An 18,524-nucleotide genomic window follows, 5' to 3' on the forward strand; every position below is an offset into this window, starting at 1 on the left:
TTCACGTGTGCAATAGCGAGACGGTCGACCTCGACGTAACGTGGGGCAGGAATCTTCGCGGTGCTCTTCTATATTCCCACACGCTTGCTTCGTCCTTCCGTGAAATCACGTATATTCTGAGGTCTACTCGTCGCGGTCGCCCAATCGAATCTTCAGCATCATTTGCTTCTGTTTGGAGGAACGACTGCGTTTGATTCTCGAAAGAATTCCTCCGATCGCACAAATCGATTCCGTAAAAACAGACCGCTTGGTGTCATCCTCCATGCTCATGAATATAAGAAGGCGGCATAGGTATTTTTCTCGCAGGAAGTGACTTTATTCGAGCGCGACAACGAAGGTTCTCCCTCGGCGAGTCTCGTGATTCGTGATTTCGAGTAGTCTTCATTTTCCGGACATCAATCATGGCAAGTGTTAGAGCCAAGGAAGTTAAATCCGAGGGTGATCGACTAGCGGAAGAGCTTGAGAGCCTTACGCTGGAGGACGATGAGGGCATTCAACAAACGAAGGATGGCGTGTCGATGAAAAACATGCATTTCACAAACGGAGACTGGTTTCCGAAAGAAAAGCCGAAGCCCGCGAAAATTCCTGAGGGAGCAGGTAAGTATTCTCGTTGAGATGCTACCGTTTGACTGTGAGAGCATAGATCCTCGGGATTACTCTCAGCCTTTTGAATCAGATCTCAGATCCTGTATCATTCCACCTTTGAGCCTATGAATTTCAGCAGATGTGGCTTCGGGAGCCGATGGCGAAGTCCAAGGGAAGGGCGCTCCGGACGGATGCGGAGTCGATTTCGGAAGCGACACCGAAGAAAGCCAGAAAGAGGACGAAGAGGATGCCGATGAGGATGATCTCCTCAAGTACAAGGACGAGGAGACCGGGGAAGTACCTCAGTCTTTCTTCGACGTTCTTTGCAGGGAATGCAGCAAGATCCCGTACACTCCCGAGGAAAACCAGGTTCGAAACATCGGTCGCTTTTTTCTTGGAGTTCGTTCTTCCTTCAGCACGGTCATTGATATCCCTTCGCAGGAGCGACGAAATAAAGGTCATAAGGAACGCAACCAGATGCTGCTCGACGGCATAAAAACGAATCACCGCGAGTGGTTCTATCAAATCGAGGAGAAATTAGCCCTCGAGATGATGAATCAGAAGAGGAAGGCTCTCAAGAAGGCACGGAAAGAGGAACAGACACTCAACGCTGCCTAGCCGATCGCTCAAACGTGTGTCGATCCCTCGCAGCGGGTGCATCGGCAACAGGATCGAACTCGTTTAGGAAATTGAGAATTCCGCGATGGAGGACGAGTTGAAACGGATCAAACGCTTCCCGATGGGGAAACCTTAATTTGAAATAAACCGCTTACCGAATTTCGACGACTTGATGTAGTCTACGTGATCCCAACAGTCCCGAGAGGTGTCCGTGTACCGCAGCTCGACTCTCCGCTCAGATTTTTTATCTCCCCACCGATATTCCCGAATCGTGTGACGCAGCCAGCTCAGTTCGCCTTTAAATGGTCTATAAATAGATCGGCGTCCCGTGGTGCGGTCGTCTGGTATGGATTTTCTCTCGTGAATCCCTCGCGCCCGTTCCGCGCCCGCCCCACGACCCCCTTGCTGAGTCTCCGAGGAAGGAAAATTATCAAATGCAAATAGTGAATTCTCGGTTTCCCTTCCAGCGGATCCTGTCTGAATCCATCGTATTTCACTAACGGAGCTTCCCCCATCGAGGCCTATACGAGTTCCCCCAAATTATTTCCTCACTCCGTAGTGAGCTGTGAGCTCAACGGGTGCGACCTGCTATAGGTGTATAGATAGATAAATATGGGCTCGGCGAACGTTCGTGACGTAATGAAGTTTGTTTGTATCCGAGAAGGATTCGGAAATGAAGCCGAACGCGCGAGTGTTCATGACAGACTATGCGTGTACGACTGAGCGATCTACCTTGCTCCCCGGAGAGCGAGGTAGATGCGACCAGCAGCGGCTCAAGCCTCCGGCATAAGGAAAGTATGAGTAATCAACAGATGTGCAGTTCTCATTGCCTCACCGCGACCACGACACAAGAACGGGTTCTGAAATCCTCGGACGATTTTCACCGTGAAGGGTTGGACCAGCGGACCATGAAAATGTGTTGCCGTGGCGCGGACCATCATGATATGAATGCATCACCAAGGTACATATATCCTCTGCTGCGGGAGATTCGAAAAAATTGCGCCACGGTGTTCCCGCATTCCGAGCGTTATTCCTGGAGCTGAGAGTTCATCTGTTTTCGTAGTTTCCTCGATAACCAATGTGTCCGCACGTAGTTCCCGTTCTATGAGCTCGGTGCTCGGCTGTGTTCCGTCTTCATTCCCTCTCTCTGAAGCCGTCAGATGTTCACGAGCCGCTTGCTTGCCACTCAGAGTCAGAGTGGCTTTTTGTGTAGGGTGGCGAAGGACTGACTGCAGTGAATGCTCTCAGTTTAGTCGGTCGCTCGGTCTGTCTGTCTTTCGACCCTCCGTCCGCCCGTTGGTTGGAGGCTTGCTTCGGCCCGCTACCCACTCTTCTTGCTTTCCCGAATGTTTTCCCAAAGTCCCCTCTCTCCAAGCGACCGAAGCTCTCGAGCACTCGAGGTCGTTTAATACCCCGGAACGCATGCACGGCACGCCACGGCGACGTTCTATCCGGCACGCTTTGAGGTTTTAAGCCTCCTCGGCTCACTCACATACACAGGGGGAAGAGTGAATTTGCCAAAAATAAATATTTGAGCACATCAGGAATACGTGAACGCGCCGCGCGGTTCCGAGAGCAAACAAATGATCCCAGGCTGCCGGAAAGTCACTCTTTCGGAAGTGCATGAAAATCGGAATCGAATACAGGGAGAGAGCAAGAGAGCGGGAGAGATTAAATCGCCGGTTTCCAAGCGGATTCCTCGCCGATTCAGGAGATAAGAGAAACATTTTTTTCTTACTGCCGCCGGAAATCGTTCCGACCTCGAGCGTGTCTCCTCTCGGACGGGATTGAACCGTGAGCCCGACACTGTGTCTCGCGCGAGAATACCCTATTCCTCCGAGCAGGATCAGAGCGTGAGGTTGGAGACCTCTCGTTCTTCCCTCCTTCATCGATGAACAAGAGAATATCGCCGGCTAACGGAGCGTGAATAGATTGAAAGACGTCCGGCGCCGCCAGCGCTGTTCCTCCTTCGGAACTACCCGCATCGAGAACGATCGAGTCAACTAAAATGATCTCTTTGACGGAACGATGTGTTTCATCCTGCCTAAACTACTAGATCTCGAGCTTCCCCCGGGAGCTCCTCCGGACTTCGTGAGAAAACTTGAATTTCGATCCTCCGTCGTCGAGGTTCGGAGCTCCGAGAATATACCTCGGGCAGGCTGATCACGCCGACTCTCTAGAGTCCAGAGTGAGGGAAAGAGACCCCGTCGAGCCCGAACACCGAATGAGGTAGTCTCCAAGACGTCTCGATGTCATCCCGAACTTCGTGGCAATCTCAACCCCCTCTCGATGTCGGATCTGACTTACATGAGGTGTTCGAAGGTCACGTCGGGATCTTTTCGATTACGATCCGGAAAGTCTTCCAGCTGCCGCTGGATTCCCGGAGACGAAAGCCGAAGGTAACGCTGCGCTTCGGTTCCCGAGATCGGTGATGAAGGATTTCTAGAAGCCTCCTCGGAGGTTTACGGAACGAGCGCAAACTTCCGAATACCTACGTGCATCTATGTAATCTAGAGGTCGGTGCCTTTCCCATCCCCTCCACGCTCGAAATGATCGAAGGCGGCATATCGGGAGCGTTTCCGACTGACTGGTGGTGAGTGAGAGCGGTACCGTTCCTCATCTGCTCGAAAGGGAGATGTTCCGAGCTCACCTACAAAGGAAACGAGACGGAAATCCATCGGAACTGCGGGACTAGTCTCCGAGGTGTCGTGGATTTGGCGACCGGGCTACACAAGCCCGAACACACACACAGGAACGTACGACCGACGGACCTGGGTTTGACGAGCGGAAGGTCCCTGTTTCCTTCTTGTTCGTCCGTACCTTACCCTACTCCTCCTTCGCTCTTTTTTTCTCAGCTGTCAAACCAATCTACAACCGCTCCGGTATTAGAGCCGAGACTCCTCCGTCGCAGTTCCAAGCTCGTCGCTTCGCGCTACGCATTGGAAAACTCTACAAGGGCGTCTGAAACTTGTCGGAATCTTCATCATTTGTTAATTAGAACAGATAGCTCGTCGAGGAAACGCGTTAGAGTCCCGCCGAGTGGGACCCACATCCTGGCGGAGGAATCGAAAAAAGGAGAGGAGTGAGATGGAACTAACAGATGAGAATTAAGGAGGGAAGTGGAAAGAAACGAGGGAGCCTTACGCCTGGCTCCTCCGGATGAATTCAAGTAGGAATGCATAAATGAACGTACGCGTGAAGAACGAACGAATGAATGGAATAATTAATGAGTAGATGATGAATGAAGGCGGATTTGGCTCCGTGGGAGATTCACCATCTGACAGCGCTGGAGGCGCTCATTGTTTGTTGTCGGCCCGTTAAGCGTCCCTGCACTGGGATCCATGCACTCCCCGCCTTCTGGCAACGACTCGCAGGATAGACGCCATAAGAGGGAGAGTTTTATGCCCCTCTATCCAGGAAGAGAAAACATTTCCGAGAGAGAGTGGATCCATCCGTACGAGGATGTGATTCGCTCTGGGAGATTCTAGATTCGATCTTCGGAGGGGATCCATGCGCTTCGGGATCGGAAATGCAAATATGCAAATGCCCGAAATGCTTTCTTCCATCGCATCTTCCCCTCGTTTGAGAAATTTCGAGCCCATCGTCAAGTTCCAATGCCTCTCGCGAGTAGGTCCTTCGTCCTTCCCCTCTCCCGAAGATTGGTGTTCCCCGTCGGGGAATTTCCCCGTGGCGATACATCCACGTAGAGTCGATGATCGCAGCGCCGATGCTCAAATATTCCCCGAGTATAACTCTCGCTGCGTTAGCGGTGGATGATTCCGTCATCGAGGGAATTTCGAGTCAACTAGGCGCCGGTTGCAAGTTGAAGCAATTGTGACATCAGAACTCCCGTGGGAGCGTGGTAGGTTGCGGGCAGGATTCAACATCATTTGTTTACCGAATATTTCAGGCTCCGAATGGGATAGGCCCCGACCTATCATCGTTGTAGCCAGGGGCGACTATGATATCCACAATATAGGTATGCACTCCACCTCCTCCTCTATATCTCACTGGCGGCCGAGAACGACGATGTTATTTTTCGAACAGCTTGACGCGACGCAGAGGACTACGCGCTGGGCTCATTCGAAACCCATCATTAATTCTCAGAGGTCATCTGCACGACCCTGTCCCCGAATCGAAGTCGTGTTCCCCGGTCATGTTGTCCCCCGAGCTTCGAGCTTGAGTACATCAAGTAATTGCAGCTACAAGTAATCCGTGTCGAAGTCGGCGTATCTAACCTAATCAACTCTAATTCACAGTCTAACACATCGGCTTTGTACTCTTGCTCGCCTTCTTTCCTGTTCGTAGTAGTCGTCGGCAGCGGCGTCGAACACAGACTGATACGCTCTGGTGATCCGAGCGAAGAGAATGACTCCCACACATACACAGTCGATACCGACTCTCCCGCACGCTCCCAGCCATATTCACGCGTTCCGCGACTCTTTGTATGTGTCGATACATGTATTAAACATGAACCCGAGCCGGAGAAGTAGAAAGCGATCGCACGAGGACCTGGGCTATCGTCGCGATTTTTTTTTTTTCCGTAGTATAATTCGAATCTCGATACCGACTCTAGACGTACGACTCCCAAATGTGCGCGTTTCGGAACGCGATCCGAACCGCATCCGTCGAAGGATGACGAGCCGACGGACTCGCCGGCTGTCCGCTCATTTATCCGCGCGTATCATGGTCGGATTCGCTCGTCCAGAAAGCGGGGAGAGATGTTAGTCGGAATGGAACATGGATCAGAGATAAAGCCAGGGAAAATGAAAGATAGCGTAGTCCCATGTGGAAGCGAACTCGCATACGAAGAGTTTTGCGGTCAGCATTGGAGGCCACCAACAATATGGAGCCAGTCGGCGAGCGACCAAGCAAAATTAGCAAACAATGATTCCTTTTGAGTCCAGCTCGACCGAGAATAGCTAGAGAGAGAGACGCGAAGAGATCGGGAACTGGCCGCCATGTGGACGACATCGGATCGGCTGACGAATGAGTGACCGAAAGGACGACCGACCGGCCGACTTCTACTGATGTCTGTCGGTACTTCTTCGGCGCGCGCGCACTGTGGTCTATGTCTCTACGGTCTACCGACTAGTTGGCGGGTCATCGCTCACTTAAGTTAGAAGAAACTGCACCAGGTCCGGGATATACTTCGGCTGAAGGGAAGCGACCCTTCCTTCGATTCTGAATTATTTTTGAAAAACTCAACCATTCCTTTCTTCCCCTCATTTTCGAGGAGCGGATCCAAGCGCGGTGTTTCGAGCAAAGCTCACGGAATAAATTCCTTCGAGCGTGAGGACCTTGAAAACACCGATTTTGCTGGAAACTGGCGTATGGATGCGTAATACTCACCGCTCAACGGAATCCTGATGTCGGAGCTAAATATGGTCGAGTTCGACACGCGGTTCCGCGCGGGCTCTACTGGTCGCGACTTCCTCCGAGTGGGAGAAAAAAATATAGGACATCCTTGCTGGACTCGGGGCATGCGTTCGCAGCGCGTCCGACTTGCTATATGGGCCGCACTTCCGGAAGTGCTCCATCGTGCTTTCTCTTTCGGACTTTTGCTCGGAGTCGGTATCGTCCGCTGACATTGAAACTACGATACATAGATCCTGCGGGCTACTTCGTCGGCGAGCATACATGCCGGCACGCACGCACGCGCATTCATCTTCTCGCAGACTCGCACCGAAATAAGTCGATTAGCGTGAGTCATAGCGGTTTGCGGAGAATTCCGATTCGTTCCACCGAGATCCATCGCAAACACTGGAATGACCGGAGACGCATATTCTATCGCGATCGACTCGCCGTAATGAATACACCAGTATACGCTGGATTTACGGTCTCAGACTACACCGCTGGTTTTCCTCTCCTGTGAGCAATTACGCTCAATCATCTTTTCTCCGAGGAACTCGAGAGGGCGCAGACCGAATCTTCAGAGCAGGGACTACGTTCCGCGAGACAAGGATGAAACTACGAGTTCGGAGCAGCGAGTCGAGTTGCGAGATCAAAGACGGAAATTTTTAATGAGAATTTGTATACCGCGACTAAAGATGAATGTGAACAAGTCTCGTCGTTATCTAATCGGATCCACGTGCTCCTCCCTCCCCTCCCCGACGAGTCTCATTAGAGAGCCGAGTCATTCCTCAAACACAATGGAGCCTTCCCAACACTCGAAGTCGTCGCCCTCGACCAGCAGCCAGCGCCAACAGCAGGATCTCGCATTCTTCTCGGAGACGGCAATGGCGACACGGACGGAAGCGCGAAATTCAGTAGCAGCAGCGAACTTGGCGAGAGAGTGTCTCTAACGAGCATCTTCATCGAGAGGAAAAGATATAGAAAAGCACGGAAATTCAGAGCTTATTATGATTACAGCCCGCACGCACAGCTGACTGGCTGAGCACAACTTGGACCCGCATAGTCAAAACTTAGGCCTCCCGCTGACCGAAATTTCATGATCGAGACGATAAAGCACACTCTGCAGACTTTGAAGTACGTAGCCGTCGCATGGTCATCTGACTCGAGACCCTCTCCTCCTTTTTCCCCGCTATCGTATTCTCTCTCTCACATTTCTCTCGGTCCCTCTCTCTCCCTCATCTCTCTCGGTCTATGACTCTCCCCCTCTCTCTTTCTCGATTCGCGCTCTCGTCCTCAACTCCCTTGTCTTGCTCACGGTCCCCGCAGCAGTCGGACCGAATGGGAAGTTCGCCTGCCAGATAGAACTCAAAGAAGCAAATTATAGATCTCGTCCGCTGCGCAAGAAATAGAGGACGACGACAGACAGCTTGAAACCCTACACCAAATTGGGGATATCGACCCTGATCTCGAAGGTTGATGAGTCAAAACTACCAGTCTCCGTCCCCCCTTCTCACCCCGCGCGTATCTGCCTCTTGCTTTGGCGCTCTCCCTTCTCCGATAGTCCCTTTTATCCTTGAGATTCCCCATCCCCCGTTTCTCGTATTTCTATTATTTCTCTGGGTCAGATCGAAGGATCAAATTCACGATGTCTTCGAGGTTCTCGGGTCCGACTCGGTGATGATGACGAGCGCTGCCGGTCATCGCGGTTCAATTTGTGAGCGAATATTTGATCACTGTTCTCTATGTCGGAATTCCAGCCCTGGACCTGAGGCAAACAGCCGGGGTCGAGCTGAATTCGCTCTCGAAAGCGATCACCAATTCGTTCCAGTTGTACTGAATATCGTACGAGTCGTCTCCCAAGTCCCGTACAGGCTCCATCTTATTTTCAATCCGGTCTGGAACCCTGCACGTCGACTCTCGCCCCCACTGCTCCGAACGGCCGATGGTTTTCCGCTTTCGCGGGTTTCGTCCCGAAGTCATTCTTATCGTAGAACCGGCCTCTGATCATAGGCAAGATCATGAAAAGGACCTTCAGCCTCCGTACAGCGGTATATTATTAGGATTTCTCCTCCGAAAGACCGCAAGCCGAGCCGGCCGAGCTGAGCTCTTCGGCTGCTCGGCGCAACGACGGGAATCGATAGAAAAATGGCCTGTTGTTGAAGTGTTCATACTCGAGCGTCTCATTGCGTGATGTCAGAGCTTTAGAAACAACTTCGCTCAGTGTTAACTTTCGGAATTTAGAACGAGAACAGTGGTGGACTGGAGAGTTTTTAATAGAACTATGATTACAGTGCCAAAAGTGCGCCATGTGGTACTCGACGACCAAATTGAAGGTTACAGCCAGATAGGCCTCTGAGGTGTCGCGGGTCGATGGCGGCGGCCCGGCGAACGCTTTCCTCCGAGAGCGACTTCTCAATCGATTCCGTCGTTCGCCGCTGGGGTATAAGGCCGGGAGGGAGAGGGATTTGAGCGAAGGAGAGGCGAGAGCGGCCGACGAGAAAAAAATGGAATGGAACCGAAAAATATCGCTTGATCGAACGAGAATGCTCTGAGAAGACTGATTTGTACTTCGGGCTGGCCGCGACGACGAATGGTGACTCGGAAGTTTTCACTCGAGCGACTTTTCACTTTTCTCGCCGAGAGAGGAACGATATCCGCTGACCGTCCTATCCAGACGTTGGTCCTCTCCCAGGAGTTCTCGTCCGGTGAGAGCGCGCCGTCAAAAATCGTTGCGAAGCTCGTCCACCGGATACTTTCGCGCTCAAAATATCACCCGTAGTTTCCCGGACTTTCAAGAGTCGTTCAAAAAGGACACGGTGAGGAGCATAGGTTCGAGCGGAAATTTTCTCGCGATTCGAATCGCCGGTAGAAAGTTCCGCGCGAGCCAAGTCTAGCATCGCCGACTGTGGGTCATTACCACCAGAGGGGTTCACGGTCGCATACCAACTTGGGACAATTTCGGAACGTCGAGCCTAGCCTGGAAACCGAGCCCATGAGTGAGGTCAGAGAAGATTCGTCTGGCAACGAAATAAGATCTGCTGGGATGAATTCAGGCCCTTGGGCATCTTCGGTGCGGGGCCGTCCCTGGACCGACCGATTGGAGGTGGCAGGCTCTCTCGGCTCTCTACCGACGGGCGGGAACCGGCTATGTATATGGATTCCAGATTGGCTCCGAATCAAACTCGCCCTTCCGACGGGGTTTCTCCCGGGAATCCCAAGCGAAGCTTCCCCCGGAGGCTCGAGGAAACTCTCAGAAGCTCAATCTTCCCTGATTTTCCATGCTCCCGCGATCCGGAGCGGTCATTTCCTCGCTCCGCTTTGTAATATACAGAGTTGATTGAGCTCACTCGAGTGGTTTCGAGACGAGACCCTCTCCTCGCGTTTCTCGAATTCCAACTCCTGCTTTCAGCCCGGCTCCAGGGGTGACGCGCTCTCGAATACGAAGGGATTAGATTCGGAGGAGCATCGCACTGTCGCCACAGCCGTCGCGTCGTTGCAATCGTCGCTCTTGTCTTTATTTCCCCGTCTGGATCGTCTTATTACACTCGGAGCTCATTCCCGCCGGTAGCTTCTCCTCTCGAAGGAGCGAGTCTGGGCTGCCTACGAAAAAAGATACGTGAGAACAATTCTCGATTCGTGGAACTTGGAGATTTCTCCCCGGATTAAGAAGTCGCAATCATCATCTCATCCCGTACCCAACGCCTTAACCCGCTCACTCAGTCGCACCCACTTCCTTAGCGCTAAGTCTTCGGAGAGTACGTGAACGCGGTGCTGCGGAATGCTTTACGCCGAGCCTCGGAGGCGAGAACTTTTCGTTTCTCGCCGATGAGCGACTCGATGTGTTGTCCCGAGTCCCGAGCACTCCCGAATGCACTGCGGACCGCTCCCAGGCTGAGTGATTGACTGACTGACTGTCTAGTCGTAAACCAATCGAGGATTCTGACGCCAAGAGCGACCAGGAGTCTTTCAACGGCTCGTGTCCAACCGTCACCGCCTTTCTTCAACACAGAGCTCGTGCGTCTCTCCGAGAATTCATTTATTGGAGAGGAGGAGAAGATTACTGTGGCGTGGAGCCCGGGTTCGAGACAACAGAAAGTACCAATAGGTTTTCATCGAGCAGGGATTCCGGCTTATTGATTCGCGGCAACGGAGCCACCAGGAGATCTCCTCCCGATCCTGAGCGTATTCATGTTTCATGAAAATCCGATTAAGCGGAGAGATGATCCCGATCGAGGGTGCTGCTGTCGATGCGACTGAGATCGCAGATCTTATCGCGCAATGTTTTCCATTAGTGAGCGGCTGGTGGCTCACCGCACTCCGGTACGATTTAGGTCAGACCGATGGTGAACATGGTCGCTGCGAATTACTCTCGGTTTTCCGTCGGTCCATGCGTTCGTTCATAGCGTCGAGTGAAGAGGGGGGAGAGGTCGCCCCACCGCCCGCCCTCGGTCGGCTGCTAAGGGTTTCCATCTTGTTGAAGATTTCATCTGCGCTCTTGCACTGCTCGCAATCAGATTAAGGACAATTTCGTTGACTGCCCGGTCGTTCTCTCGACGTCCAGTCAGTTCGTTCGCTGGACCGCTGATTCGAGAGAAGAAGCGTCTGTGATCGAAGCTCGTTCATCGAGAGGGGAGTCGGAAGTGACAGTAGCCCTAATCAATTGTCAGCCTAAGAGTCTGTCCTGCGAAAGCCCGTGCGATCCTTGATGTTCCCTTTCCGCACCTTCCTCGGAGCACCGGACAACCCCTCGCGTGTCACAGAGCTCTGCTGTTCCCCAGTCGTTGGAACCCCGAAGCTTCGTATCCCTCGGTTTCCGCGTGTTACGTTCAAGGGCCATCGTCAGGTGGGGTGGGTCCTTCAGGACAATTTGTGACGTCATCTCTTCTCTTCGCGGTAATCCCTCGTTCGATGAGTTAAAGATGGCATCGGGCTGCCACCCAGCCCAGCCAACGTAGTGGAGATCGAGTGTTCGAGCCGAAGAATCCACTTCCTCCCGCCACGATAGACGATGCGACGCGGAAAAAAAGATCTAGCAGCGGACGAACCGGCGGCGGGCTCCTCGAGTCACCATGGTCGAGAATAATTTTTGGGAGCTTCCCGTTCCCGCACGGAAGGTCCCGAAGGATCCACTAGCCCTCGGTAGGGACATTCAGTTCCGCGGAGCCGCGGTTTCATCTGCGCGCCGAATGAATTTCAAGAGCGCCTTACAAGCTCAATGTGAGAAACGTCGCGACGTGGCATTTCCTCATTGTTCGGCAGATATTCTCCTCTCGGGTACGAGACATGCGCTCCAGGGATAATTTTCAAGCTCTGGTCCCTTGATCGAAACTCGAGGGAGAGATGTGCACTTCCGACTCGAATCAGAGAGCTTGAGCTCGCGACTAATCTCTCGGAACTCGTGGAATCACTTTATTTTCGCTCAAGCTCTCTGAAAGAGCGCAAGAAAAAACAGACCGCGCGTCGCGACTGCGATCCGGGCCCGCACAACGCAGGAATCTGCGAGAAGCAATTAGACGTCGGATGGTTTGTGCAATGAATCGTGGCGAGATTAGAGAGATTACGTCTTGCATACGTCTGTGAGGAGCTTATCTCTGGAAGACTGTATGCATGTGTGTTCTACGTGCACTTGTACCGAGCGCATTGAACATCGGTGTAAGCCTCCTTTTCATCTCGCGCTGCAATGATGGCAGCTGAATGATTCCAGAAAAGTTTTCGACGTTCGTTTCGGCGGCCACGGCGCCAGAGTTCACGGGGTGCTTTCGCTCTATTTCAAAACTCTCCGACATGCACAGGCCCTCGGTGGCACCACCCAGGCCCATTGTTCTGCTTCGGCCCACCTGAAGGATGACACGCTCAACTCCCCATTGTATTCTCAGTCAGAGGACGTCGAGCTATCGATCTTGGCCTACTCAAAAATTGAGACGAACTTCAAATTATATTGAAGCTGACTGTAGCTTTCTTCGGGGAGACGAGCAGGAGTTTTTCCCCGGCGCCACGCGGTGATGGAAAAGGCCTACTCATCTGTTAGCTAGATTGGACGTGTGCATAGCAGACGATGCAGGAACAAAGGCTTTCGATGCCGCGTAACCGAAAAAGATTCAGATATTCGCAGAATTCCGCCAAAAAGACATAAATGTATTTGGAGTGAAGTACGGCTATCGCTTATTTCGGCACAAGGCGGTGGACTCCACCGGCACACACTGGGGAGAAGGAGAAGGGGAGCTGCTATAAACGGATCCCAGTGAGCAAAAGGCTGAGTTGAGGCCAGATGGGGTTGGATTGAATTCAAACGAGCGGGCACGCGGACGGTAGGGCGGGTCTTCTCCCGTATATTTTTCAAAAGCTCAAATTGGCTTACAGATGAAAGAGCCGTTTGAATAACACGATGCGGCCACGCACAAATGGAGCGGTCACAATGAGATGGGCTCGGAATTCTTTTAAAGATTTCCCTCCCACCTGAGCCGAAAGTGCGTGGTGATTCGTCTTATCTGCCAATTCGCGAGGAAGACACGCGCGCGCTCAGTCAGAGTAGAACGATTTCCCTCCGACCGGCTCTCGGTCTCGTTCCTCTTCCCCGCCTGGAGCACGGTAGTAGCGCACAGTCGACCACCGACTTGGCTGTTACTCAAGTTATTGAATTATAACCGAAAAGACAGAGCTCGGAGAAGAGAAATCGTTCTTCGGAAACCAATGCGGAACATTCCGGAATCCTCAAGGAAATTGCGGTACGAGACAACGATAACTCACAAAGGAGAACTCGGAGGTCAATGTGTCCCAGGAGCTGGAAGGGATCGACTCGTGATAGAGCTCGCCTTGTTCGGCTTCATTCCCGGCGAGATCGATGGAATCGGAGGCTATAGGGACTGTCGGCTAGCAATACGCCTTTGATCAAAACGGACCCGGGGGCCCGATCGGGGATGGGGCTTTCGGAAGGTCGGCCTGGCGTCATCAGAACGTTTCCTTCTGTGGTAATGGAAGGCCAGTGATTGCAGGAACGATGACGGCGGTGGCGGCGGCAACGTAGAGCTGCGGGTCATAAAGCGCGATCCTTCCCCAAGGGCTTCTATAGCGGTCGACCAGCTATCCGGCGGCTCCAATCTGCAGCTGGTCGGGTATTCGACAACATTTCTGTCGTTCCGATCTCCGTTCATGCAGAGCTCCAACTGATGAACTCGGTCGGTGCAGTCCGGCTGAGGGATCAGAGTCTCCGTCCGTCCGTCCGTCCGTCGTCGTGACTATCGGACATGAGGTCCCACTCGTCATCATCGGAGCGTCCGCCGTCATGTCGCCAGGGCGCAAGTCAGCGACCGAGAAAGTAGCGGAAGAAGCATCGAGGTGAACTGCAAATGCTACAATGGAAGCGGAGCGCAATTAGTCACGTCCTTCAGAGACTCCCCGGCGGAAGGACAGCCAGAGCTCCAGCCAAAACGACAATAGCGTCGGATGGATGAGCAGGAGAACATAGAAAGCCACTCCGGCGTGCGGCAGTCCTTCTTGCAATGTTCCAAATCATAGTCCACTTCCGGTTTCTGCCGATCGCGTAGAACTGCCACGGCCATTTATCAACCGAGACCCCATTCAAAAACCGGAATCGCAAACAACCCGTCATTGTGGAAGGCCCGAGTCCGGGTCAGCATGTTGCTCGGGACATCATTGTGAGTTCAGCGTGACGCTTTCTCGTCGAGAGGAAATCAGCTCGGTGCTTTCAACGGGATTGAAACGTTATCATCCGAGGGGAATTCGTTGAAAAGCTCGTCTCCGCAGTACCTCTCTCTGGAAGCAGTCACGGGGATGAACGGGGGCGGGAAGGTATTGCACCGGGGGAAAATTCAGCGAACGTCCCAGGAGATGCGTAGTGTCATTGTATGGCTCGGAAGAGAGGCAGCAGCTTGAATAGCTCACCCCCTCTCCCCTGGGTCGTTCTGCGTCTACTCCTGAATTTCGCCGCATCGTCTACGAGGGAGCAGGTTAATGGAGTTTGTCGGGGCGCGACTCTTCCATTTTCCACGCGAGCGTCTTCCGAGAACGCTTGCTCCCTGCTCTCTCTCTCTCGAAAGCGCTCCTCCCCAGCCCGGGGTCGGCCAGTAACGGACTATTCCTCGTCCGCTTTCCCGAGGATGCTGCGAGGTTTGTACGATTCCCTTGATCACTCTTCTTTACCGCATTCTGCGCTCAACCGTACTATGTTCCTACTCCAGACCAGAGGCGTATACAGGGGGTGGGGGAAGGGGGCCATGGCCCCCCCTAAAAATTTTCTTTCGTAATGCATGACTACAGGGTGCCATTTTGAACCCCTGGCCGCCCGAAAACCTGGTCTGCCCCCCTCCCCCCCCAAAAAGTCCTGCAAACGCTACTGCTTCAGACCGCATTCTTCGGTATCGGGCTGAGATTCTCGAGGAAAGTTTCCGCCGACGCGTCACGAGTCACGGCGGCGGCGGCGGCGTCGACCCGATCCTCTCAACGTTGAGGGAACGCGAAGCGTATAAATTCCCCTCTGACTCCCGAATGACGCTACGTGTGAGATTTCCAGGGGATGGAACGAAATCTGAGTTATGGAATGACACTTGCCTCGGAATCGTCGGCAGGCGACGAATGTCGGGCTTGTACGCACTTTTGACCCAGCGCAAAAAACGTCCCGTCAAAGTAATTTTGTTTCGATTCCTCATCCCATATCCCATGGCTGCGTAGTCGTATGCTCTCCGCGCACCGTGCGCCGGTCCTTGCTCTGCTCGTTGGCTGCCTCTGTTGCGAAGTCGCTAGGCATGGCGCAGACTCACGTCTCCATTCAGTGGGATCCGAAACTTCCTCTAATAAAGATATATCCACCTAGGCTCCCCGTTCGGCTCTCTGCGGCGGCATCGGAGGATATGGTAGCGGCGGAGGCGCTCCGTTCAAGAATTACGCGGCCTTCGGGGACCTCTCCCCAAAAACAAGTGGTGGCAGCGGTGGCCACGGGAGCAGCAGGAACACGAACACTGCACAAGCGGTTTCGGAGTGGGCCTTACGGAGCAGACAAGGGAGCGGGAGGCGGGAAAGCGCCTCCAGGAAAGCAACAACTGCTGTTTGCTTCCGTCTTCGTCGCTCGCTCGGTCGAACGGTCTGTCCGTCGGTCGCTCATTCCGAGGTCCAGCTGGCCCTTCAACAAACAAATTGTGGAATGACTCTAGATGGATTTTTTGACTTCTCCCGAACTTTTTCCGTGCCGTTCTTCCGGCGGTAGCAATCGCTACGTCTACTCCTTCCTCCCGGTCAGGACATTGAGCGTTCAGCTGGAGTTCCTTGGAAATCAAAATCACGCCCGCTCCGAGCATTCACGCCGGTAACTTGAGGTTCCATATCAAGGTCGATTCTATCTGCTTGCCGCTGGAGGCAAGTTTCCGCCTGAGCTTCGCCTCTACGTCAATGAATTTGACAAGACACCCAATTAATTTGACAGTCACGCAAAAACTATTTCGTGGGCAAAATACCCTCCAAAATAAATTATCTCGGGATGCTCCATGCTCTCGTCAGGGGAGTCTCAACCATTTAAAAGCACCACTATGGCGGTCGCAATGGTGTCGAACGATATCGAACGTGCTTCGAACGGACAGGAGAACATTCTTCAGAGAGAAATTTCGGTGCCGAGTCCTTGGAGAAACGGAGAGTAATTCAAAGCCACATGGAGCATTGCTCCCGGATTCCCGAAGGACCAAGCGAAGACTCAGAACATGTATCGATTTGGAAGAATCCCATATCTTGTTGGAAACGGCGCAAGCAGGCTGCTCATGCTCAACTTCTGCTTATATCTCCTTTTCCTTCTATCCCCACCTCAAGGCAGCACAGAGCAGAATATCCCCTGGAAGGATAGATGTTTTGCGAGAGTGTTCAAGGAAATGGCTGCGGAAGATTGGGGGTATAGAGATGATACGCTTAGAGGCGGGACCGAAAGTTCAGCCTGTATCATTAATCAGCTTCTTAGGCGGACCCTGGGAAGTGCCATCGTCTCGAATTGCTGTTTTCTTGGCTCCGGACCGCCGTAAGACAATCCGAGGGCTTATAGGCCAGATCAACACCTTTCCGGCCATGTCCTCTATTTCAGCAGCTTATAACTCCACTGCCGCTTCACTCTCTTCATTCTCGCCTCCGTCTCGGTTCCCTCTCTCTTCACCCTTCTTCCGAATGTTTTATTCTGGTCATTGCTGGCCGATTCAGAGATATTCCAAGGACGAAGGTCAAGGGATGGAGGAAAGCCCCCGAGGAGTTTATCGAGCCCTGATTGACAAGGAATACACAGCGTACAGTGCTTCCTCCACTCCTCATAGTCGGTGCGAACCTTAGGTCCTTTCCTTTTGATGCTAAATCAATTGGTGATAAATTATTTCTCGGGACTGTTCTCTCACAGATAGCGAAAAGTCTTCGGATTGCGGCTAGCGACGTGATCGGAAAGCCACCGAGTCGCGGTCGGTCAAGTCACCGGGCATCGCGCTCACCGACCAACCGGACAGTCTCTCAGTCGGTCGGTCGGCCTGCCTACTGGTGAGCTCGAGTCGTCTCGGATGTAGCAGTGGCAAATTAGAAGCAGGACGCTTCTCCGGAGCTCTCAGAAGGAAACTGTCAACTTACCGAGTCTTTGCCGGTCGAGTAAGTGAATCAGACGTCCACCTCTCTTTTTTCATTCGATTCCCTATGACGCCGAAATTTGCAGGTCGTTTCGAAGGTCATGCTCCCACGCGGGGATGGATGTTGACTTGAGCAGATTGAGGCTCGACGCAGGCAGATAAGCTCTATGCGAAGCCGATATTCGATTCGTCGACCAGTGGAGGAATAGCCGATGCTTTCCGGTCTTTTTTTCACCGCAATGATCGGGGATCGGAGTATGAATTTGGGGGCGAGCCTCCGATCCGAAAAGGAATCATGATGGAGTGAATTCGCGTGCATCGGGGGAAAATGAGCATCGAACGAGCTCGGGATCTACATGTCTCTCTGGTTTCTCTGCATGAGATTCGAGAAATACTATAAGATTCGATTTTGGGTCTTGACATTCTGATGAATAAGAAGGCGTTCCAGCGCCCTCGCTTCCCAGACCCGTTGAACTATGAGGCTATTTAATTTCGTTCCACTGCAGTTTGAGGAAAAATTGCCTCTGAATTTGTCGGCAGGTCGAGAGCTGGAGTAGACGCGTGACGCCTGTTGGGCGTTTCCCTAGGAAGCTTCAGAGTGACGAGGTGTCCGACCGAGTGAGCTTCGTCGCCTGCCTATCCCCGGCTGGGTCACGAGCTGACTGGGAGACTGGTTGACTGGCGGCGACGGCGGCATCCGATCGAAGAAGGTGTCAGATTCGCTCCGCCTTAATAAGAGAAATTAAAGCAAAGGTGTGGCATCGTCCGGAACTGTGGGGAAAAGAACTATGTATTCAAAGTCCCTAAGAGCAAAGTTGTGAGGTCTACAGACACCTCCCACAATGAAATTTTGTCGTCAGATCCCAGCGCGGCTCAAGCCTCGAGTGCCCCGGAGCATCGACAGTTTCTCGAAACCCGTAAAGTCGTGAATTCTTCCCACAGATGGAGAGGTCCCCCATGCTCGTCCAGCATCCCGCAATGAAAATTACTGTGTTTTGGGTCACGATAAATGCCATTTGATTTATTTGTTTTTTTTCTGTATTCTTATATCATCATCATCATTGTGTTCATCTCAATAATAAATATTTAAATATAATACAAATCAAGGAACAACTAATCCTATATGTACATACGGTCACTATCCAGAGCTCGGCGGACGACGAAAGAATATCTCAATCAATTCATACATCGGATCGAATCCATCGCTACAAGTGGAAAATTCTCCCTGGATCAAAATGAGGATCTGAGACAGATCAACTGAGAAGGAGCCGCTAAAATCCACCGCTCGGCAAGATAATTCCTCTTCACACAACACACTTCGCTTATGTACATGATTTCCGACCGTATCGAGATAGTCTAGAGAAGTCT

At 52.5% G+C, this 18,524-nt stretch overlaps 1 protein-coding gene across 1 annotated transcript; it reads left to right on the forward strand.

The window, feature by feature from the left end:
• Nucleotides 1–401: 401 nt before the first annotated feature.
• On the forward strand, nucleotides 402–1,203 carry LOC114828369 (stress response protein nst1-like). Its single transcript, XM_029112220.1, has 3 exons — nucleotides 402–597; nucleotides 722–954; nucleotides 1,027–1,203. Exons 1-3 carry the CDS (start codon nucleotides 402–404, stop codon nucleotides 1,201–1,203), a joined length of 606 nt encoding a protein of 201 aa, XP_028968053.1.
• Nucleotides 1,204–18,524: the final 17,321 nt, after the last annotated feature.

The sequence above is a fragment of the Galendromus occidentalis genome, unplaced genomic scaffold, assembly GCF_000255335.2.
Source record: "Galendromus occidentalis unplaced genomic scaffold, Mocc_1.1 scf7180000077486, whole genome shotgun sequence".
NCBI classification, from domain to species: domain Eukaryota; kingdom Metazoa; phylum Arthropoda; class Arachnida; order Mesostigmata; family Phytoseiidae; genus Galendromus; species Galendromus occidentalis.

What these genes read in the sequence shown, in the direction of transcription:
- LOC114828369 (XM_029112220.1), top strand. Translation starts at nt 402, where the DNA reads ATGGCAAGTGTTAGAGCCAAGGAAGTTAAATCCGAGGGTGATCGACTA. An exon ending in GAAAATTCCTGAGGGAGCAG is followed by an intron (nt 598 to 721) that starts GTAAGTATTCTC and finishes TATGAATTTCAG; the next exon opens with CAGATGTGGCTTCGGGAGCC. An exon ending in ACACTCCCGAGGAAAACCAG is followed by an intron (nt 955 to 1,026) that starts GTTCGAAACATC and finishes ATCCCTTCGCAG; the next exon opens with GAGCGACGAAATAAAGGTCA.